The sequence below is a fragment of the Phoxinus phoxinus genome (genome assembly GCF_949152265.1).
Source record: "Phoxinus phoxinus genome assembly, chromosome: 3".
Classification (NCBI taxonomy): domain Eukaryota; kingdom Metazoa; phylum Chordata; class Actinopteri; order Cypriniformes; family Leuciscidae; genus Phoxinus; species Phoxinus phoxinus.
The window spans coordinates 17,267,667-17,295,153 of record NC_136878.1 but is presented as its reverse complement, the minus strand read 5'-3'; the positions used below and the strand labels follow the sequence as shown (position 1 = coordinate 17,295,153).

The 27,487-nt window shown below is 37.6% G+C and overlaps 1 protein-coding gene across 1 annotated transcript in view; it reads left to right on the top strand.

The window, feature by feature from the left end:
- Nucleotides 1–27,487, top strand: part of whrnb (whirlin b) — a 54,890-nt gene that overhangs the window by 5,646 nt on the left and 21,757 nt on the right. The window contains exons 2-5 of the mRNA XM_079608224.1: nt 10,995–11,213; nt 14,063–14,188; nt 22,934–23,142; nt 25,660–25,699. Coding sequence (XP_079464350.1) covers nt 10,995–11,213; nt 14,063–14,188; nt 22,934–23,142; nt 25,660–25,699 — 594 coding nt within the window. The remainder of the gene's footprint in view (nt 1–10,994; nt 11,214–14,062; nt 14,189–22,933; nt 23,143–25,659; nt 25,700–27,487) is intronic.

Below are 27,487 nucleotides of genomic sequence, written 5' to 3'. Positions count from 1 at the left end.
TTAAACAGACAGTGTTTAAGCTGGAGAACACACTCATAGCTGCCTCAACTATGAGCCTTGATTCGTTCTGACAGAGAGTTTGGCATGTGGTGAGGTGCGTCAATGGGTGGTAAACAATAAATCAAAGGATTAAATCGGCTCCAGGGATTCGTTTATTTCATTTAATCGCTGCTTGAATTGACTTACCATAGCCTATACTCCAATTTAGTATGATTACTCTTAGACTCAGTAGAAGCATCACAGCCTGGCAAAAAATACACTCACATCCTGTTAAGTCATCCAAATAACTAGAGATTGATCATTTGTTTTAAAGTGATCTGCAGAATAACAGGGGATTTGACAAAGAAGTACAGCTGGCAAAGTCACATTGTCTGCTCTCTCTGTTGGAGTCTCACCCCTATTGACCTGCCAGTCTTAAGCAATTATTCTCAATGACAAATTGTGCCGGCAATGCAAATAATGGCGACACAGCTGCTTGTACTCCTCTGTATATCAAGCCTTATCTTGATTCCCTATATTTATCTCTTTCTCTCGATCTCTGTCAGTAGAATTACCAGTAAGCACTGATACTTCCTGTGTCTTGTGAATAGCTAACAACCCCCCATCCCACTTCTAACACATAGTACATGAGCCCAAAACAACGTGCACTCTATATCTGATGGCTCTGGAACAAATACAGCTCAACTGCACTGTTGCACATTGGGCATTAAAGTCAGAGATAATGCAGTGGGGGAGAGTTTGTGGTTATGTAAGTGTCAGAATAATGAAAAGCTGATTTGTTTTACCAACCACTGAGGATCATCAAAGACAGAAGTGGTGAATGGGTCGGTGAAAGATAAGATGGTTCAATTTATCTAGGCAAGAGAGATGGGTTTTTTTGTCATAGCTTGAAGGAAGAGAGATATTGAGAGGGGAGGGGCAGATGGTGATGGGAATGGAGTTTTACACAGTCCATCTGCTGCACTGTCATGGAGATTTTAAAAGGCCAAACGGATGCCGGAGGACCGATAGATGTAGAGTCAATTAGAGACCTCTTTCTCCCTCAGTTTTAGCTGAGAGGCTTTACGAAGGAGACTTGTATAGATGTTGCAAAGTGCTTTTCCTTCTTTACAAAAACTCACAATGGACCTACTGTAAGTATGAATAAATAACTTATTTCTAAATCGAGAACTTGTGTGAACATTAAAGCTTGACAATGTGATAATTCTACATTATTCACCACCACAAGCTCGTCTCATGGGGCAATGACAAAGACAAAGACTTTTGGTTAGGATTGGAACCATGTTGAAGTCTGCACCACGCACTCTAAATATTCAATTTTAAATGTTAAGATGTTAAATTATTTCTACTCAATTTTATTTGTTAATGTACCAGATGCAGTTACTCAGATTTACCCAATTCACACAGTATATTTCATTGATTTCACAGCTTTAAAATGTACTAAAAAAATGTATGTAAAAATGTTTAGCCAAAAAAATTGAGTAAATCATAGTTAAACTTTTTAGAGTGTGGGAATTTAACCTGTTCGTTACAATTACCTTCTTGTGGAGCATGAACGTTTGGAGTTTGTAGTCATAGCGTGTATGCACCTTCAGCCTTCCTGCTGGGTTTGAGTTGATCATCGCTCTGTCTTTCTTTCTTTTTTCTTTCTTTCTTGTTTGCACGCTTGTGTATGCCCTGTTTCTCCTTCTGCCTCGTGCTATCCCTGGAGAATGACTACATCTCACCCCATCTCACTCTGCACTCATTTAGAATACAAATTCCACCGTTCACTCTTACTTTAATCATTGTGCTTCATTATTTTCCAATATAATTTGAAACATGTTTTGGCCAGTCTTTGGTATTGGCAGTTAAAAATGCATATACTTTCTTAACAGACAATGATGATGACTAATTATTATGTCAATGAATTTGGCTCATATTGCGCTTTGCTGTTACAAACTTATTTACAAATGTCATTAGGAACTATTTGTGCGATAGAGAATATTGGTTGAGAATATAGTCACCCAAAAGTCATAATTCTGTCATCATTTACTCACCTTTATATAACTAAGCATTACTTTCTTCCTTTGTTAGAACACCAAATATTAATATAAGATATTTTCCAAAATCTCTGAGCCACTCTTTTCCATACAATGGGCCTAATTTATAAAAACATTTATAAATTTACACACAATATTTGTTCTGCTCGTGTTTTTATGAATGAATGAATGATGAATGAGTGTTTCTAGCTTTGTGTGACAAACGGGCCAAAATGTAAGCTTGTATTCACTGATAAACTTTTCCCTATCCGCTCTTAAATAGTATTAGTGCATGTGCTTAAAAAAACATTGTTTTAATTCCTTGAATTAATTAATTTAGCATGAATGAGACGGGAGGATGTCAGGAGTTTAAGCTGAAATCTACCATAGAAAAGATTATTTTTGTTTCATCATTTTAGTCACTACATAATTCCCAAACTACAATTTGTGCAATTGTAGTGGAAACTGGTTATAATGCAAAATGAAAAGGTGTGTCCAAACTTTTGTCTGGCAGTGTAAATGTAGTTTATTTAATTATTGCTTTACAAAGTTGTATAATTAAAACTGTGGGTGTTTTATAATAACAGACTGAGAGGCATTACTCATCTGTAGCCTCACTGATGAGCTGTGCTTTTTTTCTAAAGCTCTATCTATCTTTTTCACTGTCTGAAATACAGCACTGCAACCAGCTACCATTCGACCTCTGCCGTGACACTTGCTGCCCGTTTAAATTTCTTTCTGTTTATGTTCGCTTCACTTTGATCTCTCTCTATTCAAGCCCCAAAAACAGCAATTACCACAGTGAGGACAGCAGTTTCGTACTGATGAGTTGGTAAAGTTGTCTACTATTGTTGCTGTCTGCTGGCCTTGACAGATATTAGATCAATCTCGCCGCATGCAGACGTCTGATTCAAGGTATCAGAACGTGTCTCACTGCTGCCCTTGGAAATGACATATACTCCATCTGTACTAAGTGCCTATCTGTGTATATGCTGCATATGCTGCATTTGCTGCACTGAATCCTGTCAGTGAATCAACAGTGACGCACATTTCTTTATGAGATGGCGGTTTGCTTGCGAGGATACACAGTAGCCCTGTTTTTATTGAAATTGAATTGAAAAGACTGATTTTAAGGCAAGAACCCATAAGAGAGACCAAGAGCAATTGCAAATGGTGGACAAAGGTAATTCTCCATGCATATTGAAGGTGACAGCAAATGTATCTTGTCTCTTATTTACCATATTACCTAGCCAGTTCTATGTCCTAAACTAGTTTTTTTAAATCTAATTTTTAACCCAATACTTTTCAGAGCAGAAATTCGCAGAATTTAATTAAATTCCCTGAATTTAATGTTTTGCTCAAATTTTGAGCAGTGAAAGCTGAATGCTTTCATGTACTGCATTTTCTAAATGGTGCATTTCAGTGTAAAACTGTCTTGCTTTTTTTGAGGGTGTTATGCACTCTTGAGTCTGTCAGATGCTGAACAAAAAACTAAGGAAGAGCCTTCCTGAATTTATAGTGTCTGACAGTACTGTCGACACAAAACAGTTTTAGCAGAGCTGTAGCCTTGTGTTATGAATGCACATACAGTGAAAGACATGGAGATTTTCTTCATTTCTTTCTAACCAAGGAGGTTTTACAAAGGAGAGGGACAGGGATTTATGTAGTAGCATTTCCATTTGTCTCAGTGGTCATTGTTTGGGAAAATTATGTCAGAATATATGGTTTGAATGGCTGTCAATTGGGAATTATGCTTTTTGCTAACATAATATAATTGAATACCAAGTGCGGTAAATGGTAAAACTATTTTACTACCATACGTGTTTATGATTATGAACACGTATAAAGTTTAGATTTTAGCAGCTAAAGGGGGCCATGCTGAAAAATGATGAGCCCAGAAGAAAGCAGTGGAGAGCGATGAGCTTTCCATCTAGGGAAACTACTGTTTTTATATATTATTCTCCTTTTTAGAGGCCATACCATATTTCTCCAGTGCTGTTGAGTGATAGTGTACTGAACACATCTATACTCGAAATGTATTTATGGTAATAGCTGCTATCAGTGTTTTAATGCAGTGTGCACCTTTTATTTGCTTGTCTTCTCACTGCGTTGCCACAGTTAATGAAACAATAAACAAGCAAATTAAAATATTGGCAACCTAGGTGACTCAAATACGCTCTGTGATTCTCAAATCTCTTCTTTTAAAGTATGAGGAGAGAGAAATAAATCTCTCTTGGTCTTCAGGCTTTCTTAGTGAATAACCTTTGTGTTATAAGCTCCTGTTGGGCAGGTTTGCCATGTTTTTTCAGCATCTAAAAATGAACATACAGTATGTGGTATGCCTTCCCTGTGAACATAACATGTTTATATTTATCTCACCAACCTTTGCTGCCTTCAAACTTTTCAAGTGAGATATTTTTGTGCCTCCTTGGAGGCACACGGTCTTCTCTTGACCTTTTACATTCTGGGTCTTGAAATTTGAAAAGTTCTCTGCCTTTCCTTCCGCACAATATTAGCTCACCAACCAGATTTACAGAGAATGAGTGACATATGAAGTAGTGAGTGCTTGGCAAATGAGAACAGAAATGAAACTGAGAGGAAAGAATTGCTCTTTTAATGGCAGGTTTAGTGCTTCAATGTCCCTAAAGATCTTTATATAAGATATTTAGTACCATCAGAGTGTTTTAGTGATAAACTAATCTGACAGAAGGATGGCTGAAAAGTATGTTCAAAAAGTTCCTAATGTTAAAGAGTGAAGGTTGACTTTTCTTGACATTTTTCAATGTTGTGCTTCAGACCTAGTTTTTTACTCTTTAATGGTGTTTCTAGGTCTGATGTCTTCAGGGGGTAGTGCACATATTGCAAAGCTTTCACGGACTGTTCTGGATCTGTCCACGGATCCCTGTGGTTTAGGACACAGAAACTGCGATAGACAACATTGTGCTTAATTATTAATCCCCTGTAAAACTGAATTACAGTGCTGTTTATACCCTTGCTTGGTTCTAACCGGACCACGAAGCAGAATGGCAACGGTAACACCATTTTATGGTTTCTACAGATTAAAGTGAGCAGCGCATCAGAACAACAGAGTTGTACACCACAAGCGCTCAGGGTCCTTTATGGTAATGATCCTTTGGCGATATATCTTCTAACATATCTAAGCGCCAAACGCTTCAAGCACTTTCTGTTCCGTGCGCATTGCATCTTTTTCCCGCTAAAGCGCTATAAGCTGCAGATGAACAGTAGCAGAAACATAGTGAGCAGCTAAATAGATTGATATTTTTGCTAAAATATTGCAGAAAAAAATACAATTGTTTATTTTTATCTGTCATACACAAATGACTCAGACTGTACAAATAAACAAGTTTTTTTGCCAAGACATTTTTTAATCTATAGCATTATTAATCAGCATATTGAGAGCATTTCATAATAAACAGTGTTATTACGGGGGAAATACTTTGTAGATGGCAAGGAAAGATAACAACATTTTTGAAATTAGCTTTTTTTCATGATGAGGGCATTTTGATTATTATGTACATTGTTTTTTTAGTTTTTAGTAGATGCTTATTTTGGGCAAAATATAAAAATTGTCCAGACTTCAAAAGGAAAACCCTGAACCCCCATACAGTATCTTTTCTGTCACGATCCTGCGCTGCGAAGGAAATAGACCGGAACTCTTGAAACTTTAATTGAATAACCCAGAAACAAAACAAAAAAAACCTTCCTCCCTTCATATAAATGTCCTCTGTGTTTGTCTATGGACCTTTGTTATACTTCCCTTTTTCTGTCCCATGTGCCTTTTTGTAGTAATTTTGTAGTTTTTTCACTTGATTGTCTTCCCCAGGTGTGTCTTGTTAACTCATTATCTTGTTAAGCTTGTTTAGCCCTGTGTATACAGTATATAGCCCTTGTGTTTCTCGCATTACTTTGTCAGTTGTTGAATGTAATGGTGGCCATTCTTCTCATGGTTATGTTCCTTTGGTCATTGCGTTCATTGTTATTTGTTTACTTTGACAAGTAAAAAAAAAAAAAAAAAATCCTGCATTTAGGTCCTCGCCTCTGCCTGCTTTCTCCTGCTCCCCACACATAACAACATGAAAACTGCCATCTTTGGCTGGAAATTTTTGAGCCAGTCTTCTGAACCTTAAATTGCATGTGACTAGTGCCCTTCACGTAAGGTCGGAAATATTGTAATTACGAGTTCTGAGCACTTGAATGGCTGAGCGAAATCATATTTACAAGTGGAAAACTGAATTCTAGAATGCAGAGTTGCCGAGTTGTGAAATTGGAAGGTTATTTAAACATTAACATTAAACACTGATCTGTAATGTAGATGATAGATCACAATCTCTATAATATATATAATCACTATACACAGATCACTGAACAGAAAGTAAGTCTTAATTCATAATATAAGTCTATAATTCATTATAACTAATTCATTACATTTTATTATAGTGAATATATATAGGGAATCATATTTTGCAACTTATTTTAAATTTACATGCTGTATATTTAAATTATTTAAAGGTGTTATGTATAACTGATAAATGACAACTGTAAAGGTAACTGTAAACTGTCTTTGCCCATGTGGATGCGTAACCGCTTTCACAGGTTCATGTTTTTTATGTGCATATGATATGCAGTTTTCGCGTGCATTTGACACGCACTTCATTGCGTGTAATACACACGCACCCCACCACTAATTCTACCCAAACGTACACACACCCCACACCACTACTAAACCTACCTTAACCAACCCATGCGTATCCCATATGCATGTAGTAAAAACTCATTTTCGCGTATAAATTGCACGATAAACACACTGCGTGCTATAGAGACGCATTTAGTGTGATCGGGTTGTTGTGTACATGAATGGTCAAAAGCACAAAAAGTTTTCTGTTTTCAGTTGAAACCGGTGTCGTGTAAACGCCCCTAAATTAATAACCAATGATTTTTACAACGAAAATGAATCAATGCTGAACTTACTTAAACTGCACAATGACTTTCTTCTAGATTTGCTGTACAGCTAAAACAGTCTTTGGTGCATTCATTTCATGTTATCACTGTAAAGCTGCTTTGAAACAATCTGTAATGTAAAAAGCGCTATAATAAAGGTCTTTCACGGTTTGCTCTATGTTACACAAATATTTAGTTTTAATACCATGTAGCCAAATAAGTTATACAAATGTATGATTTTGAATTCGTATGTAGATATTTGGATTTATTGTTCAAAATGTACAATATTCTTTTTTTAAGGCTTTTTCCAAAATTATGTTTCCGACTTCAGTGACATGTCGTAATATCCTATGCCCAAGACCTGCACAGTCCCAAACCTTTTACTAGTGACTATCCTGATCTGTCAATGAAAGGTGGCAGACTGAGAAAAATATAAATGCAATTCATGTGTATATGTATAACATTTACCCCTGGTTTCACAAACAAGGCTTAAGCCTATTTTCAGACTAAAAAAAATGCATGTCTGAGCTTATTTAACTGAAAGCAACTTGCACTGACATATCTTAAAATATGTCTCTGACATTTTTTTTTCTTTTTTCAATAAAACATAAAAGCTACTTATATGTCCTGATTGAACTAAGGTCTAATCCTGGCTTAAACCAAGCGCTGTCTGTGAAACCAGGCCATTGCTTGCAATAAATTGTGTTTACCGGTAATCAGAATACACCAAATTGAATACATTTCATCAGAAAACATCAAAATACCTTTTGCTTCCATGATGGTGTATATACAGCATCTACCAGGAGGGGCAAACATGGCTATGCTAACTAGCCAAACCTTGTCCATTTTGGTCGAAAACTTTCAGTTTTCACCATAATTTTAAAATCCTTTTTCTGTCAGTTTTAAATGTTTGCGACCGTGGACGCAGATTTGCATTGCTTAGAATGAGTAAGCAGACCTGCCTATGTTAAAAGCGGTGAGGTCATTGTCTAATCATCGTCGGCTGTGTCACCACTCATTATATCCAGGTCACCACAGGTCTCAGTTGGTGTCTGTTCGGGTGGCTGGAAAGGAGCGTGGAATAGGATTGTTATGCATTCTTATCAGAAGAAGGCTGCGTCTGCTGAGGCTCAGCACAGAAATGTCAGGTGTGTCCCTCTGCCTCTGTGATGAAGAGACACTGGCTTATGGTTTATTCACTAAAGCCCTGTCAGACATTTTCGTTCTCCCTCTCCCTCTCCTATCTGCCTACATCTCTCTGTTCCTCACCTTTTGAGTTTGTTACTCTCTTGCTGAAGTTTTGAAGAATTAGCTCAGATGTTGGCTCTGGGAGGCTGTAGGCCCCAATATACACTCGCTTAGTGGTAAAAATGAGTTTTTGAATCGTGGATTTTTTTTAAGGATTCTTTTATGTACAGAAAGTTCAAAAATATTCATTATACAGCCATCTTGATAATTATATTGTTCATGTCGATAATTATAATTCTTCAGGTCTGCTAGTGTACAGCACCTTGGTCAACAATTGTTGTTTTTAGTGGTGCTATATAAATAAAGTTGAGTTGAGTTGAGTATTATGCAGTCATGCAAATACAGCTCTAATCTACTTGAATGGGTAAGACTAAAATTGTTTGTTAAGATCATATTCCAATAACATATTTTAAATCAAGAATAAAATCAGACACAACTTGGTATCGTATAGTGTCCTGCTTTAGCTCAAATCACTCAAAAAATAAATGTATTTTCAGGCTGATTCATCTAATAAAGTGATTCATGCATGTTCTAGAGTAAACAAACAGGTGATTGGCTCTTTTAGCTGTCATTTTAGCGGGAATTCCACTCCTATATCGCTATATTGAGCTGTGTTTTGCTCTTTTAAGCTCTAAGTCGGGAATACAGCTGCCATTTTTAGTGCTACCATTTCTCTCATTCAAAGTCTCCTCCCTGTATAACGTTTCTGGTATGATTAAAGTTTGAAGTTTGATGAAATGATAAACCTGTGGGACATCTGAAAAACCTGTTATTTTAGAAAATACATTTTGAACCCTCTTACTCTTTCTCAAGATATAATAATGTGACTCATCCGCTGTACATCCACACAGCACTGAGTCTCTCTCTTATTCTGCCTCTCTTACTCAATGGCTCTAAACTCCCCTCATTCTGCCTGTTATGTAAGAGATCTGCTCGGTAGCTCTGGTAGCTGTCCGTGCTTTTGTTTTAGCACACTGAGGTGTTGTTATGTAGCTGACCACATTTGGTCAAGTGCTCCATTCAGAGGCTGCAGATGAAACGCTCCACGCGGATTAACAGGTTTGGTGCTTGTATTTTTAGCCCCCCTGCTAAAAATACGAGTTTTGCTCAAAAGTGTTTGTGTGAGCGGTTTTAAACCAGGGCACACATGCCATTGTTCATAATTCATGCAGCAGCGGTTAGAAAAAGCAACACTGAATGTGTTGTTCCGCTCCAATTAAACATTTATGTTAATCTATGTAGATCCAGGTGCTTCTCTGTGAGCGAGCCAGAGGGATTTCAGCATGGCTCTGTCTGCTCACGCATTTATGCCAATGAATGCTTTTTGTCTTGATTTTGAGAAGCCCTCTGTAGATCGATATGTTCTGCCGATGTCTGTATTTTTTATAAATGTCCTTACTTGTTATCTTTCCCAACTTGGAACAAACTCCAAAGAGAATCAGTTGCTATTGTCCATGCTCTGTCTGTAGCACTGACTCCAGCAAGCCTGCCTCTATACATGTCTTTTTCTTTATTCTCCTTTTTTTTCTCTGTCTGCTTTGAGAAAGCAGAAAAACTAAGTGATATCTGTATCTGCAGTCGCACTGAAAAAAATTAACTCCCCACCCCAATGAGACATCCAGCTCTGTCCCTATAAAGCATATTAAATGTCAGAGATGGATGTCTGTGGACATTTTCAGAGATGAGAGCAGTTCGGGGATGTGGTGGGACTGATTTACATGGCTGGAGCCAATCCACAAGAGTCCTGCACTAGAGTCAGTGAGATCTTTTTTTGGACTTGTTTGGCTCGTACAGGTACAGGCCATGAATAGAGAATTAACTCTAGCAGTTTAAATCACTGTGGAGTCTTTAGGAGAAGAATATTGCAGGTGAGATTTAACCCAGCTTTTGTTTTAAGCTGCAGTGTGTAATCTCGGCTCGTAATGTAAGCATTTATAAATGGGTCAATTAATTTTCATTGATCAGCCACATGACTGAATATTGGTACAGTGTTTACAATATTCAATGAACCCAATCTGTGAATGACATTTATATTTTTGTTTTATTATATTTATTTGTGTATTTATATTTTTATTGTATTATACTTCAAATTATTAATAAAAATCGTACATATCTATTTTGTTGCATATCTGTATGTATATTATTACATATAATTTAAGTTCCACACCTGTTCACTTACGTTGATTACTCCCTGCGTTTATTAACCCTTGGCTTTCTCAGTTCGGTGTTCTCTATTGTTTATGTTATTGTGTAGTCGCCCTGTTGATTTGTCTCCTGCGTATTTTTTTTGATTATTAAGACTTTTGGAATTCATTCTGATTCGTGCATGTTCATCTACATGTGACAGATACTGAAAATGCAGACAATTGTGGCTAAAATTCTGTTAAAATTCTATACTATTTTATCTAAATAAATTACAAATAAAATGCTAAAAAAATCTATAATTATAATGTACAATATGTGAAATGGATAGGCTATACAATGTTTTTACATTATTATTGTTTTTAAAGAAGAGCTTTAAGTGATTGTTAGATGACAGCAAATGTAATAAAAAAAAATTCATGAATTAAAAATCTCTCCTAATATTATGCATCCATATTAATGACTAATTTGGAGGCAGGACTAACGAATTCTGTGTACATATGATGTAAATTACTTACTTAAATTACTTACTTACTAGAGAGTTCATTTATTTTTTCATATCCTCTTCAGTCCCCTTTATGTCGCTTCCTTTATTGTCCTCATCTATCGGTTTTCTGTTCACAGGTGTTGAAAGGTTCTAAGAAGCTCTCCATGTCAGTCTGTTCTATGGGACGGATCCCAGGTGGTTATGTTACCAATCACGTGTACACATGGGTGGACCCTCAGGGCCGCAGTGTGTCCCCGCCCCCAGACCTGGTGGACCAGCGTGGCTCAGGAGGAAGACACTCGGACATCCAGCAACTTGGACACACACACATACGCCACGAGGATGCTGAGAAGAAGGTGAGTGTAAAAGAGAGTTCATGATGACATATTAATAGGAACTTAAGGCAATTTAAAATTCAGAGCGATGTTGTAAGTGTTAAACATCTGCGGCTTTTCCCTCTAGATTTTATTTCACTCAGTTTATTCATATTAGAAATGACAGCTCTAACAAGGGTAGAAATTAGTGTAATGCTTCAGTGACTCCTCTCAGCTAACTGCAAACCAGCTCTGCAGGTTTTTTCTCTATAGGTGCACACACACACACACACACACACACACACACACACACACACACACACACACACACACACACACACACACACACACACACACACACACACACACACATTCTTCAACTTGCTCACTAAGCCCTCTCACACCTTCATCCCAAATTCTGCCTCTTCAGCTAAAAACACCCAAAGGACAGCAGTCACTCATCACAACACTGCCAACAAGGCCCAAAATCATTGCCGCCAGATGCAAGTTACAGTACGAAATACAACGTCTGTCATGAGTCAAGTGACTAACAACTTTTATCCTACTGAAAAATGTATCAGAGGTTTTTATTGCACATCTAAAAGTTTTTCCCCCCATAATCCTGAATGTTTTTTTGACCATTTGGCATTATATATGTGAAATACTCTATATTCTAATAAAAGTATGCATAGAAAAATCACAATGTGCCAGATTTTTTTGTACCGCGTCTGTAAAGAAACAAAATAAAAATAGCTGGCAGATGTGGCAAAGTTAATTTTGTACCTTAACAGCCTATAAAACAACAGCCTTAACAAACCTATAAAGCCATAAACTCATACACAGAGATTTTCACTCATAATAACTGTCTGAACTCCAGACAATGGTTAATTCAACAACAAAAACTGTTTGTTTCTTGAGATTTGATTATGGATGATTCGAGATAGCCCTAATTACAAGCACTGACAGTGATCTATATGTTTTGGATGGAGGCAGTGGAGCATGTTAGCTGCAGAGATTCTTCAGCGGGAGTCGGTGCTGTTGTGACTTGGCTTTGGGGCTGCTGATAAGAGTATTTCAGGAACATTTTAGGCCAGACTCACCTGAAATGATCTTTATGTCAGTGTGATTGATATGACCCATCTGAATTATCATCTGGTTTCAGATGAACTAGCCAAATCCATTACCCATTTATCACACTATGTGTAATGCATGAGGTATAAATGTTTATACTAATCTATTCCCGTTTATAATATATGTACTGTATGTTTCATAATATATGTAGCACTGTCTGCAGAGCTGACCTTTAATGTCACGAGACGCTATGAATTCAAACTAGAACCTTCCAGTAAGCAGTCCATTAGGTTACATCAGACACATCTGTAATGGTCTATAAAGGTCAGAAACTGACTGCTTCATCTGTAACCTTTCATTTTGCTACAGATTCACAAAGAATCTACCCTCATAGTTAGTCTGAAAAAAGTTTTGGACAATTATATCTGGATTGTGGAATCTGTTGATTGTTTTAGTGCTAAACGATGCAAGACAAATGAGAACTAATAAAACATAATCACCACAAAGATCAAACCTGCAGTCAAGTCCACAGAGAGGTAATAAACAAAGCTTTATTTGATGTGTTGATAATTGTTCATTGGGGTTTGGATGCCGCGGTGGTTGGTTGTGCTGAATCCCAGACTTGAATCTTATTGGTATTTCATTCAGCTCGAACATCACTGGAATTCTGATGGGTGGGCGAGTCAGTTTATAGTCACCTCCTCTTCATTGCCTCAGCATTTACCTTTAGCATCCGTAACTGATGAGCAAAATGAAGTGTGCAATCACATTCTCAACTCGGGGGTAAATATCCCATCACTTATCCACTGTGTCCTACGTGTCTGTTTATACCTGCTGCTTGGAGGTATGTCTAAAATGTACAGCAGTGTGGTCTTTCATGTGCTATATAGTCATTGTATGGGTGTTTCTTAATTTTTAGGCACTTCATGTTCCAGATTTTAACTTTTTTGAAGGTCACATCACAATAAACTTGACTTTGATTTAATGACTTTGTCAAATGATGTCAAATGTGTGAAACTATTATTTAATTGTATGTATTTATTACAGTAAGGTGCAAACTATAAAATAATCCATAGCAAGACAACTGAGTTGGCTGTTTAATTCCATAAATAATAAAAATGTAATTTTCATCACTGTCATTTTGACCAAATAATTGTTTTAAGCACAATGCCTCATTTGGGATTGGGAAACTGTGGCTATTTTCATTACCTTCAGAATAAATAAGCAAGTAAATTAATAAATAAATATATAAAACATTTCCAATCCTATATTCAATGTTGGATATTGTTAGTGAACAAATCAGTCAAAGAGCCAAAAGTGCCCAAACTTAAAGAAACACTCATAGTTGTGTCCAATTACAGTAGATAACAGATGTAAAAATAACAAATAAAATAAAAATTCAGAATGCCAAAATTATAGAATAAATATAATACACTTTTGTTAGTGTAGCCAGAGTTTGGAATCTGACATAACTCAGTTTATTTAATGGCAATATGTAGCTGTGATTTAAGCATTGAATCCAACAGAAACTCTAGCAATATCTGCAAGTTTTGAAATGTTTATGACAGACATCACTGCTGTTTTTCACCTCATTTGTATAAAGTTTAACTTTTTGACACTCTCAACCCTTTCTCCGCTGTAAATTTCGCAATATCCCATGGGAGCCTAGTGCTCAGCTCCCGTAGAGAATGAATTGGACATGTGTGGTTAGATTGCTTTAGGAGCTTTGCAATTGTGAGGACTTGTTAATGTATGCATAAACAAGGGAAATGAACAAAATAATATATGTGTGTGTGTGTGTGTCTGTGTGTGCTCCCCAGGTGAACATCTCACTGGATGACGGGCGATCTTTGGGTCTGATGATCCGTGGGGGTGCTGAGTATGCTCTGGGCATCTATATCACTGGAGTGGACCGAGGGTCTGCTGCAGAGTACAGTGGACTAAAGGTAAAATATCCTGAGTCACAATTTGAGAACTTGGCTTTGCAAATCTTAAACTATTTGAGAGCCCACTTTGACTTTATCGCAAACCTTTGTCCCTTGACTTGGACCTGAGCTGAGTCCTTTTTTTCAGTCTAAATCTCTTTTGGGTGGGAGGTGGACAAAGTAGGCTACACAACTTCCTTACTTGAGTGAAAGTACAGATACTACTGGTCAAATATTACTCAGTTAAATGTAAAAGATGTTAAGACCGATTTTTACTTAAGTAAAAGTATAGAAGTACTTGTTTTCATACTTCATGATTTAGCATTAAGCTTTGTATCAGTAGAAAACCTTTAGTATTTCCGAATTACCTTGCTTTCCTCCCTCATGTCCCATTGAGACGAGAGATTTATGTATTTTTTGTCTGGAAAAAAATACCAGAGGCTAAAACCTACAGCCAGTAGAAGGAGCTGTTCCGCATGTTTTCAACCCGCCCATAGAGGGTGGGATCGCACTCACAGAATGTACAAATAGTGTCAGACATCTTTTATTTGGAAGCTAAGCTAGCGGGTTCTTATTCTGTGGAGAAAGCTGAGTAGTAGGGTTTACCACCGAGATCGCCCAAAATGTCCGGGATTCAGCTTTTACTTTTTGCAGTCTCCATTCATTGTTTACATGCACACCTTTTGTTTCAATCTTACTGAATTCAGTCCGATTGGTGAATCTGAATGTAGTTTAGTAGAACGCTAAACAAGTGATTGGTTGATTAAGAAGATTCCCGCTCCTCCGTGAGAGATACGAGACCGGTGCGTCTCTCAGGTGTCGCTCATCAGTAATCACGCCACCGGCCTCGCGTCGTTCTCCCGCGGCCCTTGCCTCGTCCTGCTCGCCACAGTAAACATGATGAATGGCGACTGTAGAACACAAAAGCCGAATCCTGGAAGTCTCGAAATCCCGGGCAGACTCGTCACGGCGACTCACTAGTAGCCTAGCCTCGTTGTTTAACTGCGCTCTCTCACCGGTAGGCGTGGCTTGGGAGTGGCCTCCTAGGGCAGCGAAGCAAGTGCATTCTGGGAGTTGTTGTCTTTTATCCCCATAAGCCAAAAATTAATTTTCTGGCTTTTCTCAGTCTAGAAGGCTCCAAATTCAAAAGTAAATTCACATACTACATAAATGACCCATTTTAAATCCACATTCATCTTTCCAGAGGTGAAGTATCCCTTTAAGTATCAAAAGTAAAAAGTAAATGTCAATGCATTGTTTTATTATTGTTGTATGTAATACTTACAGTACTGTATGCCTCTGAATCTATGCCTCCCTCATATCAACATCACATTTATTTCTTCTAGAACACAGTTCCAGAAGTGGGATTAAATTTGAGATTGAATAAGTGCACTCAAAAACGTCCACAATGGCTGTTCCCTCAAATAGTGCCCTATTCAAAGTTGTTTAGCTTTTAGTATGAATATGTTAGCCTTACTGTTATCTATAAGCTAGTGTGCTCCAAAACAATGACAAAATTCGCATTTAGAAGACCAAACCCAACGTTGAAAATGAAAATCAGGTTGGTGTCAGAATCCAATGTCAGTCGGGTTCTGACTTTAATTTCCAACCAAAATCATCCCCTGACTGACGTTACTACTTTCTCCTCAAGGACCTTGACAAATGTAGTGGAGTAAAAAGTACGATACTTTGTCTTTCAAATGTAATGAAGTTAAAGTAAAAAGTTTCCAGAAAAAATAATACTCAAGTAAAGTACAGATACTCAAAAATTGCACTTAAGTACAGTACTCAAGTAAATGTACTTTGTTACTGTCCACAGTGTGCAGTGATTTGTTACTAAGGTTGATTAAGTGATCAATAATGAATAAAGTGGAAAACAACTCATTTACTGAGAGCTTACATGCCACCTGACATCTGATAGGAAAGTTAATGTTTGAAACTGCAAGTCATTGTGTTTTGACTGGAAATATTCTTTACCTGCTTGCTTAAAACGAACACATTGTTTCAGACATGTTGACATCTGTTTTTTGTTTTTTTCAAACAAAACATCTGACATCTGTAAGTGTTGCTGGGGTTCGGCATGACCGCATTTAGTGTGTCTAATTAAATTTGTGGTGTGAGTATATTGGTTGAGGCGGCCCATGCCAAACTGGAAAATGTGGAAACATAGCGGCACTAAATCCAAAGCTGGCCCCATAAAAGATTGAGCGGGCTCTTAACATTTTGGCATCAATACATGGACAGAAAGATGAAAGATGCTTCTTCTTTCTCCAGTCAGCTGCATGGAGAATGGGCCGGCCAGGCTTTTTGGAAAATATGACATGCCTGAGTCTTCCTCATAGCATCAGTTTGCTTTAATCTGTTGAGATTAATTGTTGAGCTCATAATAATCAACGCTTTGTGTTTTTTTGTTTTGTTTTTATTTTGCATGACATTATCAGTCCAGACTTCTTGCTCAGTCTATGTCTCTCTTTGTATCCTTATGTGCTTGAGTTATTCAGTGATTGGGCTTCAGCAACTACCTCTGCCTCAGAGACAGATAAATATTTTACGTCACCTTTTTGGTAATGCAGCTCCGTGCTTCTGCATGTCCACAACCGTTCATTTGTATTCTCGCTGCATTGTTTCATGGCAAAAATATTAACAAAAGGGTTTGTTTGTAATCGTCTCATGTCAGGGCTGGAGTTTACTTTTGCTGGTGATCATGAGTTAGACATTTCTTATAATTTGGCAGGATAGTGAGACAACATAACATTGAGACTGTCTTGTTGAATTCATTCAGCATCAGATGGTGATATAGTGTATCTGGACAGAAATGACGAGGATCACTAATCTGAAGATGTAAATGTGAAGATTTTAGACAGGGATGACAGATGGTTAGCCTAGGTGAAACTAGAACAGTGTCAATGTTTTCTAGGTTAGCATGGCTGTTGGTAACACTTTAGAATAATGGTTCGTCATTAATAGGTAACTATCCAGGAACGAATGCAGGGAAAATTAGTAGTATTACATTAACACTTCAGCTACTACGAATAACTAATATGGAAAAAAACTTTACTAATCAGTATAATATGAAATTTAGGACTGAGATAGTTCAATGTTAGGTAATCAATAATTACTGAATTGGTCTAATTAATTACTATCTATTACCAATGAATTACTAATCACAGCATTATTGTGTGTCTGAGACATAATCAGTCATCCTTTTTAGGATGTGTTGCCTAGTAGTCACCCCGCAGGAACTTCTAGTGATCTGGATCAATGAAAAATATGAATTCAACAATTAAATATACTGATATGTTATTATTTTAGACCCAGCCAATGTGTTACTATTTCTTTTTGGAGGGCTCTTAATGGCTCAAAATGGATTGTTAGAGATTTTGTATGAAATTTTCCATTTCAGTTTCACTGTGCTCTAGGGTTTTCAAAATGGGGTATGTGGAAGATGGAAAGGAGTGCTAGAGGGTCAATTATATGTTTTTTTATTTATTTAATTGATTCATATTTCATATTTTCGTTTATTAAAATCTGCATCCTGAGCACACGTGTTAACTATTATATTATTACTATTGGTAAAAACCATTTTTGTCTGCTGATATTTTGATCATCTTATAAAAAAGGGCTCTTGCACAGCAAGACCTCCGTCCAGCAGCTTTCCCAGAAGTAGCTGGGAGACGGTCCTAATTTTTTCATTTAATTGCATAATGCAATTATCGGGCCCAATAATTATGAGTCTTTCCTTGAGGTGGATTTGAACCTTAGTGTATTGCAAGAACACATAAATCTCCCACTGGGCTCAACAGTGTTCTGTGTGGTGCGCAACTGTTGATGTACTGCTCTAATGGAAAGTGGTGGTTGAGATCAGGAGATGAAAGATTGACTGCTTATTTTTTGGAGAGGCTTTCATTTTGCTCTCTCTATAATTGTTTGGGTTTTAGTGAAAGTTTGCTTCTTCATTTGAAGCTCTCATCAGTGGACTAGAGGTTCCACTCCACAATGAACCCCTCTAAACCCCAGTCTCCTCTTCAATAAGAAATAACAAAAAAACTCTCTTTCTTATAGTAGAAGCAGAACTAAATAAGCCCGGAGATGAAAGGACTCTAGACACACTTACCATGAATGAAGTTTAAAGAGCTGTGAGAATCAGAGGTAAAGGTTTGTCCTAATCAAAAGATTTATTGCGCAAGTAAGAAAAAAAATTATGATTACAATTTAAAATTATCTGTTCTATATTTCTTTAGTGTCACATGATCCTTCAGAAATCATCAAGTAAAAGCTGAAGTAACATTTTTTTAATAATCAATTTTGAAAACAGTTATGTTGCTTTTTTTGTAGAAATCATACATGTTTTTCATGCTTCTATGATGAATATAAAGTTCAAAAGAACAGCATTTATTTGAAATAGAACACATTTATTATATATTTATATATGTATTTATTTATTATTATTGATAAATGTATTAAATTAAAGTATTTATTTCTTTTTTTATCATACTAACCCCATTTCTGAAAGATAATGTGTATGCAAAATAGTACAAAACAGTCTGCTTCAATATAGACATTTTCCACAAAATTTTGGATCCTCTTGCTATTTTTATTTTATATTTTTTCAGATAGGGCTTCTGGCCTTTGAACTCATTCCATAATTCCTTTCTTCTGAACCGCATATCACTTCAAGCAGCCACCCTCACCCCAAAAGCCTTTTCTCTGTCTGCTTAACTCAGAGCCACGTAGATTAAACTTCAGCTGCACTGGAGGTAAAACTGACTGATGGCTCGGCATATGTCCCATCTGCATAGCTCAACACTGGGCCTAATTAATGTCCGTTCCCCTTGGAGATATGCTGGGCTCACCTGGATCTGTGGCGGACGTCCGTCAGACACATTTATCTGTACCTCACTGCTGCTGGTGTCCAGTGCGTCTGTAGCTGACAGATGGATGTGTGAGGCCTGTAATGTGTTTTTACATTTGATGAGGGGCTCTAAATAGCTTTGTTTTTAGTCTTTTATGGTTGTTTCATTTAGATCCACCAGGAGAAAACTGCCTGAGGCAACCGATGATGGAAAAAAGCTTTAAAAATCGCCCAGTGAGAAGCCTCACAATAACTTATATCAGTCATGTCCATAGTCCTGCACAGTTATTGCTAATGTGTTAAAGTGTTCATAAAGTAGAATGAGGCAAGATTAAGCTTGCTTTCTCTGCATGGACACATTTGCTTTATATAACACATATACTGGCCCCAAAATGTCAGGGGCTGTACAAAACATTTTATCTTACCACTAAGAGTTCTCCTAAATAGCAGTAAAAGTTCTTAGGTAAGTTTCCTCCTAAAACAAAGCTGCTGAGACCAACTTTTACTAAGGAACAGAGAGAAATCTTGAAAATCAAGCGTAGCATCAGATCTGGCAGGTCACGTTAGTCAAGCTCGCATCAGCTGACTCTCAGCTGATCCACGTCTACCTTTAGGGATACGACGCCTATTGCAGCATCCATATAAGCTCCTTTAGTATTTTCAGCAGCAATCACGTTTCTCAGGAGCTAATTACCCTCCTCCATCCCCAGCTCCTCCTCTCATTAGTCAGGATTTTGCATTCTGATTCCCCTTTGAATCAGACCAAATTCTAGAATTATGTTGTACATCAAAATATTGAATTAATGATATCTGCAATACATGTTAGTTCTGTACTTTTTACCCTAAGGGGGGTAATTGCTGCTCTCTCTGATCTTATCCATGCTAGGCTGCATGGATGCGCAGGGAGTTCTTGCCCTGAACAGAACCATACCGCCAATCTAAACTGTGCTAATTGTCAATCGTATTTGACGATAGTGGTCCTGACGGAGTTCAAGCTTTTAATGTTGTTTATATGTCTAGTGCTGTTTTTAATATGCTTTAAGACAAACCACGTGCAAATTTAAAAGTCAACACCATTGCTGGTAATTTTCTCCTTAAAACTGTAGTGAACCAAAGACAGTCTCAAAAACGCGGTTTGAAATCACTGGTGTTTCTGACGTCACAAACTACCTTGTAACCAATCACGTCAATGTGTGATCGTCAACGAGAGCATCTCTGAGCTGGTATAAAGCCTGGCTTACACTACAGGAGTTTTAAAATCCTAACCGATTGTGAAATCTGGTTGCAGCACACACTTAATGCCCACACTACAGGAGTTTTGAGGAGTGGGCGGGCGGGGTTCACATTTGAGTTTGATTTTCTGTTCCTTGTTCCTCATTGATTATCGTAAGTGTTTAGTTGCTTAATTGTGTTTGATTTCCCTGTATCCTGCGAGTTTCTAATTAAAGACTGCTCCTGAATTTCCCTTGTCTTAGTGAGCTATCTACTACAGCCGACTGTGACATTCACTAGGTGACATACCAGAGTAACCAGTAAACTAAAATCTTACAACCAGTATTGCATTTTTCTTCTTTTAAACAGTGCATCTAATAATTAAATGGATGTGTATGTGTATATTAAATATATTTAAATTCTGTTCTGTTCTGTTCTTTTTGTGCAGTGTTTTTAAAAAGTGATTTTTTAAATAAATGCCACTTTTAGTATTCAGTCTCTTAAAAAGTTGAAAAGTACCCAGAACAGAGCTTAATCTGCTCTATCTATTGATCGATCGTCTAGGTTCATTCTGGTAATGCATATGAACATGTCATGCATGTCTCATCTGTGTTATTTTAATGTTTTGCCCTATCAGCTGTTTAATATGCTTTTGCACATTTGTGTGCTACATGTTTGATGTTAGTGATTGTCCCCAAAGGATTAATACAGTATATACAGTTGTTATGTAGAGCAGTAGAGGGCTATTAGAGGAGAGTGGGATGGTGGGACAGCGGAGTGGTAGAGAAAGTGGTGTAATGGTGCAGAGGGTGGAGGAGTAGAATAGAGGGATGCAGGATGCAATGGAGCGTTGCAGATTGTGATAAAGGGAAAGAAAGGTTGGTAGAAGAATGCCAGTGGTTTCCCTTCTGGGAGTAAATGAATGATCCTTGAGTTCCTAGAGCTCTCTCTCTCTCTCTCTCTCTCTCTCTCTCTCTCTCTCTCTCTCTCTCTCTCTCTCTCTCTCACACACACACACACACACACACACACACACACACACACACACACACACACACACACACACACACACACACACACACACACACACACACACACACACACACACACACACACACACACACACACACACACACACACACACACACACACACACTTTCTACTCCAGTGAGTTATGGTGCGTTCTAGCTGCTGACTCCACTGCATGAAGAACGTTTGCACCGAGAGGAAAAAACAGACACACATCAATAACTAATTTCTCTTTATTATTTCTCCTTTGCCAAGGAGAACAAAAGGAAGAAATTAAGTGGTTTGGTTTGCAACAGTTATGGAAGACATGTTGAACAAACAAAAATCACGTCAGTCAATAATTCGTTTTTTTTTTTTTTTTACAGTAAAAGGAACAAGACTCTCCAAGGTCATTTTTTCTTTTCATGGAGTGTCCCCAAAATGTCAGAAGAAGACAACCTACTCCTTTAAACACTGTTGCACTCTACCTCCAAACTGTAAATATCCTATCTCTCTCTCTCTCTCATCCATCATTTAAAATTTGTCTTGCTCAGTCAAAAGCTGACAGGGTGTTTATTTTATACATAGGCCTCATGAAAAAAGTAAGTCTTAGTTTAGTAGAGTATGCATCACAGACTTGAAATGCATGAAATATACTGTAAAACAACAGACTCCAGAAAAACTAAATTTTCACTAAACGGTTACAAAATTACAGTTTAGTGCTTGTTTTATCCCTGAAATGGGATGGAAGGACAGCAGACTGGTGGGAAAAGTGGTGTAATGTTGCAGAGGGTGGAGGAGTATATATTCTAGCTAGCCTATACGCCCAATGTATTCCAGCCTCTCCTGTACAGTATATCAGTGCAGAAGTTTGTCATGCTAAGAAATAGTGCACCTATGAAAATGTTTCCATTATTTACATGTTTTATTTTTCAAGAATGTTTATTGAGCTTCCCCCCACCGTTTATAGACCACATCTGTCTATCCCCAAAAAGCTACAAAAATAACCGCAAATAGGTTTGGAAAGATATGAGGGAGTGTAAATAATTTCAAGAAAGAATTTCAAGTTTTTGGCAAACTTTTTGTGAGACATTGAAATGTGAAGAGATTTAGAGCAAGGAAGGCATCTAGCGTTATGCCAGCACAGTAAAACAATAGTGCATAGTCATTGATTGTTGTCCCACTGTGCTGAACTGTTCAGAGAGTTTTTCATGAATGATGTTCATTACATTGATTTGCAGAACATCACTAATATTCTGCTATGGCTGAGTAGGTTTAATGAGAGCAGATTGAGCTCTTTTATCTGTGGCTTGTAACTGAATCATTTCCAGTCTTTGTGTCTTCTCTATCTCCATTATCCACTCCCTAACTTCCTCTGTCAGTCTGTTACTGAGGGAATTTGGCAAAGAGACAGAGGATATTCATAAATGACTGTCTACACATTTTACAACAACAATTGCTATGGCGATACAGATTAAATTATTTCATGTACAAATCATGCTGAAAGGATGGCTTGTTTATCATTTGTAAGGCTTAATTGAAATTACTGTGTGATTTTGCTGTCAGCTCTTTCGAACAGGTTCCTGTGGTGCGTGGGCTCTGCACTGGTGTGCCAGGCATTGTTGCATTCATTTAATTTGGTCTCATCTGGAGTTTTATATCTCTGAAGTCTCTCTCTTTTTCCACATTTGTAGGTAGGGGATCAGATTCTGGAGGTCAATGGACGCAGTTTCCGGAGCATTTGTCATGATGAGGCCGTGCAGATTTTGAAGAATTCCAGCCACATGCTGATGACCATAAAGGACGTGGGACGGCTGCCTCATGCACGCACTGTGGTGGATGAGACCAAATGGATCCCTAGTGCACAGATTGCTGAGAGCTCGGCCAATAGCAACACCCAGAGGTGAAGCTTCATTATATTTTTTTCTCTTCCATAGCTCATCTTTGGAGCTTAAGGGACTTAATTGAGGTTTCATTTTTGATTAATTTAAAGCTGAAGTACGTCATTTAATATGCCACCAAAATGGAATTGTATTATCAAATGGAATTGCTAACTCAAACCATTGGCTAGTGTTGCTGTGTCGGGCTGTTTAATCTGTGCAATGCTTTGATAGAGCCACAAAGCCACTCGCTTACTTATAGTATAAACTTTTACTCAGATGTTTCTCCCAAGATTCCTCAAGAGAGATAAACACAGACAAATGAGACAATTGTTGACCTACAGTGAGAGTATACAGCTATAAAATTGGATGACATAGACCAGACACTGTAATGCAGTTTTGGAGTAATTTTACAGTAATATAAATGTTTGACTCATATTGTCTCTGATTTTTAAAATAAAGTCTCAGAGTGTACAGAGATTGTTGAAAGCTCTTCTGAAACTCTAGAAGAAACACATTAGAGATTACTAGAGTTTTCCCGGGATTGTGCCCATGACTTGGATGGAGTCTCACTAGGATGGAGACTATTAAATACAATTATTTTAGCTACCGCCATTTAATGATCTTTTACCTATTGTAATTTAGACAATTATGTGGGAATTAATACATTTCTTTCCATTACTGTAATAGCTCCACTTTATGCAATATTCAGCTTTCCTCTGAAATTCGGCTGTGGTCTCGCTCCTTTACTATATTATACTCAGGTCAGTGAGTCCAGTCACACAGATTGTGGGATTGAAAGAGGGAATCTAAATATAGCAGTGAGATGATTTTAAAGCTAGATATAGAGGCTATTGTTAGATGACGTGCCCTAGGCAGTGATGGTTGAAGTTTATGTTAGTGGGATGACAGTAGCACTATGACTCACAGCAGGGATCTCGTCTCTCTGGCTCTCTCAATGGCCCAAATGGAAATGGGCTGATTGGGATCTCTGGAGGGTGTGCTCATTTCTAAAGTGCTCCCCTGGAAATCCGGCAAGGTGCCTTTTAGTTCCACGCTTCATTAGTCTTGTCTTCTAAAATCTGAGTAAAACTGCATTTTGATCACTGGTGTCCAGACTTTCCTTCATATCTGCTCATGACAAGCGCACTGCATGATATGAAACTCAAATATTACAATATATAGCCCGTCGGTCATCACAAAATAAATCCATTCATGGTGATCAGTACCTTAAAGGGGTGGTAAAATGCCATTTTCACAAGATGTAAAATAAATCTCTGATGTCCCCAGAGTGTGTGTGGGAAGTTTTAGCACAAAATACCCCACAGATATTTTTTATAAAGCATGTTAAAGTTTTTGAGGTTTTGCAAAAACGCACCGTTTTATGCCTGGCCCTTTAAATGCAAATGAGCTGCTGCAGAGGGCGGGGTTTCAAGAGCTCGTGAGTGTGAAGCATGGTGTGAAGCAGCTACGATTACCTCACGCAGACACACTAAATTAAATGACAGAAACTGTTCTGTCTTTAATGTTAAAACGGAGTCAGACAAAGATGGAGAGAGTCAAGAAGAAGTGACAACATGTAGAATGCAATAGGACGTCTCTGAATGGTTAGTTGATGAATTTATGTTGCTGATGTGGAGTTAACGATCTTCAATTAGCATATTCTGTCATGGTAATCTATAAATCGCTCGTATAGGAACTGTTGTGATATGTGAGTGACTTTCACAGAGTGACTTTCTATTGCATGTGAAAAGATGGATGCTAAAGTCTGAGCTGACTCACAAATGTAGTCTTATACAACAACTTTTCCTCTTCTCAACATGGACTGCGTGTTCCCGAGGACGGGGTTTATTTACATTTTAGGCTTGCCGATGTCACTAACCCCGGAGGAATGTCGTGTAACGTTAGTAGTGGTAGTCCATACCAGCCGTTTGTTGTCCTTTTGTTTAAAAGCAAATATCTTCCTTTGCTTTGAACTTTGAGCGTTGTAACTTTGCAGATATTGTTTATGCTCAAACAGCAACATTACACACTAACTAAAGTTAGAAAAGTGAAATAATACTTCACCACCCCTTTAATGTGAAGTATCACACTTTTTATACGATAAAAGAAAATTGCCAAAGAAATTTATTTGACATTAAATATTGATTTGAAATTATTTGACTATCTTACTGGCCATAAAGCTAATAAAAATAGTCCATTATAATAGAAAACCAACCTGCTTAGAAACAAGATGACAATGTACCAATATTACAATATTAATTATTAATCTGCAATCCAAGTTACTTTTCTCTGCTGACTAACCTTGTTGATTCACAATATGGTGAAAAGAGAAATCATGGAGTGATACAAGAGATATGAAATGATGGTGCAATGGACAACAGTTACAGTTATTTATGACTAGCCTAATTATTTACTCATTGAGATTTCCTAATTAGAATCAAGTATTGCAGAAAGCTTTGTAATAATAAAATATGTCTGTTTATCCACTTTCAAATGTATTCATTCCATAAAGTCTCAAAATCTCTCTCCTCTCACAGTGCTCCATCTGTTGATGTCGGAGCAGGAGGTTCAGGAAAGGTGAGGTATAAAATGCACTAACATTTTTGAATTTTAACTGTTTCGATTTCAATAGAAGGTCCAGGGTTAAGTTTCTCTTTAATATGTCTAACCGCATGCCATTTTATGGTTTTATTTCCAAGTAATGAGTCTAAGAAATAGGGATACAAAAAGCTAATATTAAGGTCAGTGTGATATTGAAAATAGGAATGTATTGGCTTGACATCATATTCGTTTGAAGTCTATCCAGAGATCAAAGCAATCAAGCTTTTTTTGGTGTGCAAATTGAATAAACACTGCTATCTCAGAGCAAACACACTATAGCAAAATATGTGTGTGTGTACTTTGTGTCTGTGCTAGCAGTGTGTCCCATCACCACACATTGCATGGTTTATTGTCTTTTAGAGATTTTATCTGCCGGTTGTTAATGGATTGTCTTTGCACAGCTGTAAGGCTGTGATCTCCGTCTAACGCATACACATCACTCCATTACTGAGTGCAAAGGACAGCTCTGAGCTGGGAGACATCAGACTGCTCTCATTGTGTGAAGCACTTGTCTCATCTGCTGAAGACAGGGAGGAACACTTGCATCCTGCAAGGCAAATCCAAGCTCTCTTAGGGTTTGAGTGGCCTTGCCTGAGCTGTGGAGCACACATGATGTTTATCCACATGGTTGGTGTTATATTTTATCCAGGGTGACTAAAGAATGGTTAGAGGACCCCGTGGAAGAGAAGGAGACAGGGAAATTACAGCATCTGCCATAAGTCACGTATTTAGTTTAATCTCCCATCCCAAAAATGAGCTTTTGAAGTGAATGTCTTCCTTTACTGGAAATGATTATGGAGTTTGATGGCAGGAGCTTGTGTGTCCTTACCTTCTCTTGTAACACTTTTCAATTCCATTTCCCATTCCGCACATTCCAAGTCTTGTCAGAAGACTTTGGCACAAGTGCAGGAATTCTGAGACCCATTTATGTGCAAGGTGACCTACAGGATTGAGAAGGATCTTCACTGAAGTAGTATTATAAATATATAGAGGATTGAGCCATTATCGGTGGCAGAGATATAGAAGCGTCAGTCACTCAAGTGACCTTGAAATACAGCCCCACTCACACATCGCTTTAACAGCGATAAACGAAGAATTTTTTTTCACAGTCATATTAAGCTTATAGTTGTACATTACTTTATGCTGTGGAGGAAGGTGATTTCTCAAACTTTTTTTTGTCTTTTTTGGGGATCCCATGGTCAGGGAAATCTTAAACTAGCATTACTAGGTGACAGGCTTTCTTAATAAATTTAAAGTTATTAATAAATTAATATAATCAATTAAATAAATTTGTAAAATGTTGGAAGAAGTCAAGGAAAATGTATAGTTCACCCCCCTCCCCCCCCTCACACACACACACACACACACACACACACACACACACACACACACACACACACACACACACACACACACACACACACACACACACACACACACACACACAATTTGTTTTTCCATAATTTGCTCACATGCATGGTCATTACCAACCTAACCATATCAGAAGTCTCATCGCAACAAGCACCTGCACTCCAAAACATGTCTCCATTTTATTGTAATTGTCTGCTCAACTGACTCAACAACACAACCTTGTTTCTGCAGTGACTTTCAGCATGTTTCCTACAAAACATCTCACAGGTTTACATTTTACGTGGTGTGATAAAGTGACATAAACCACGCAAAATCCGATTAGAACGGTCAGACTAAAGCGGATTTCCAGAAATGCAATTTTACATGTAATAGGATTTCAAACCACATATAAAT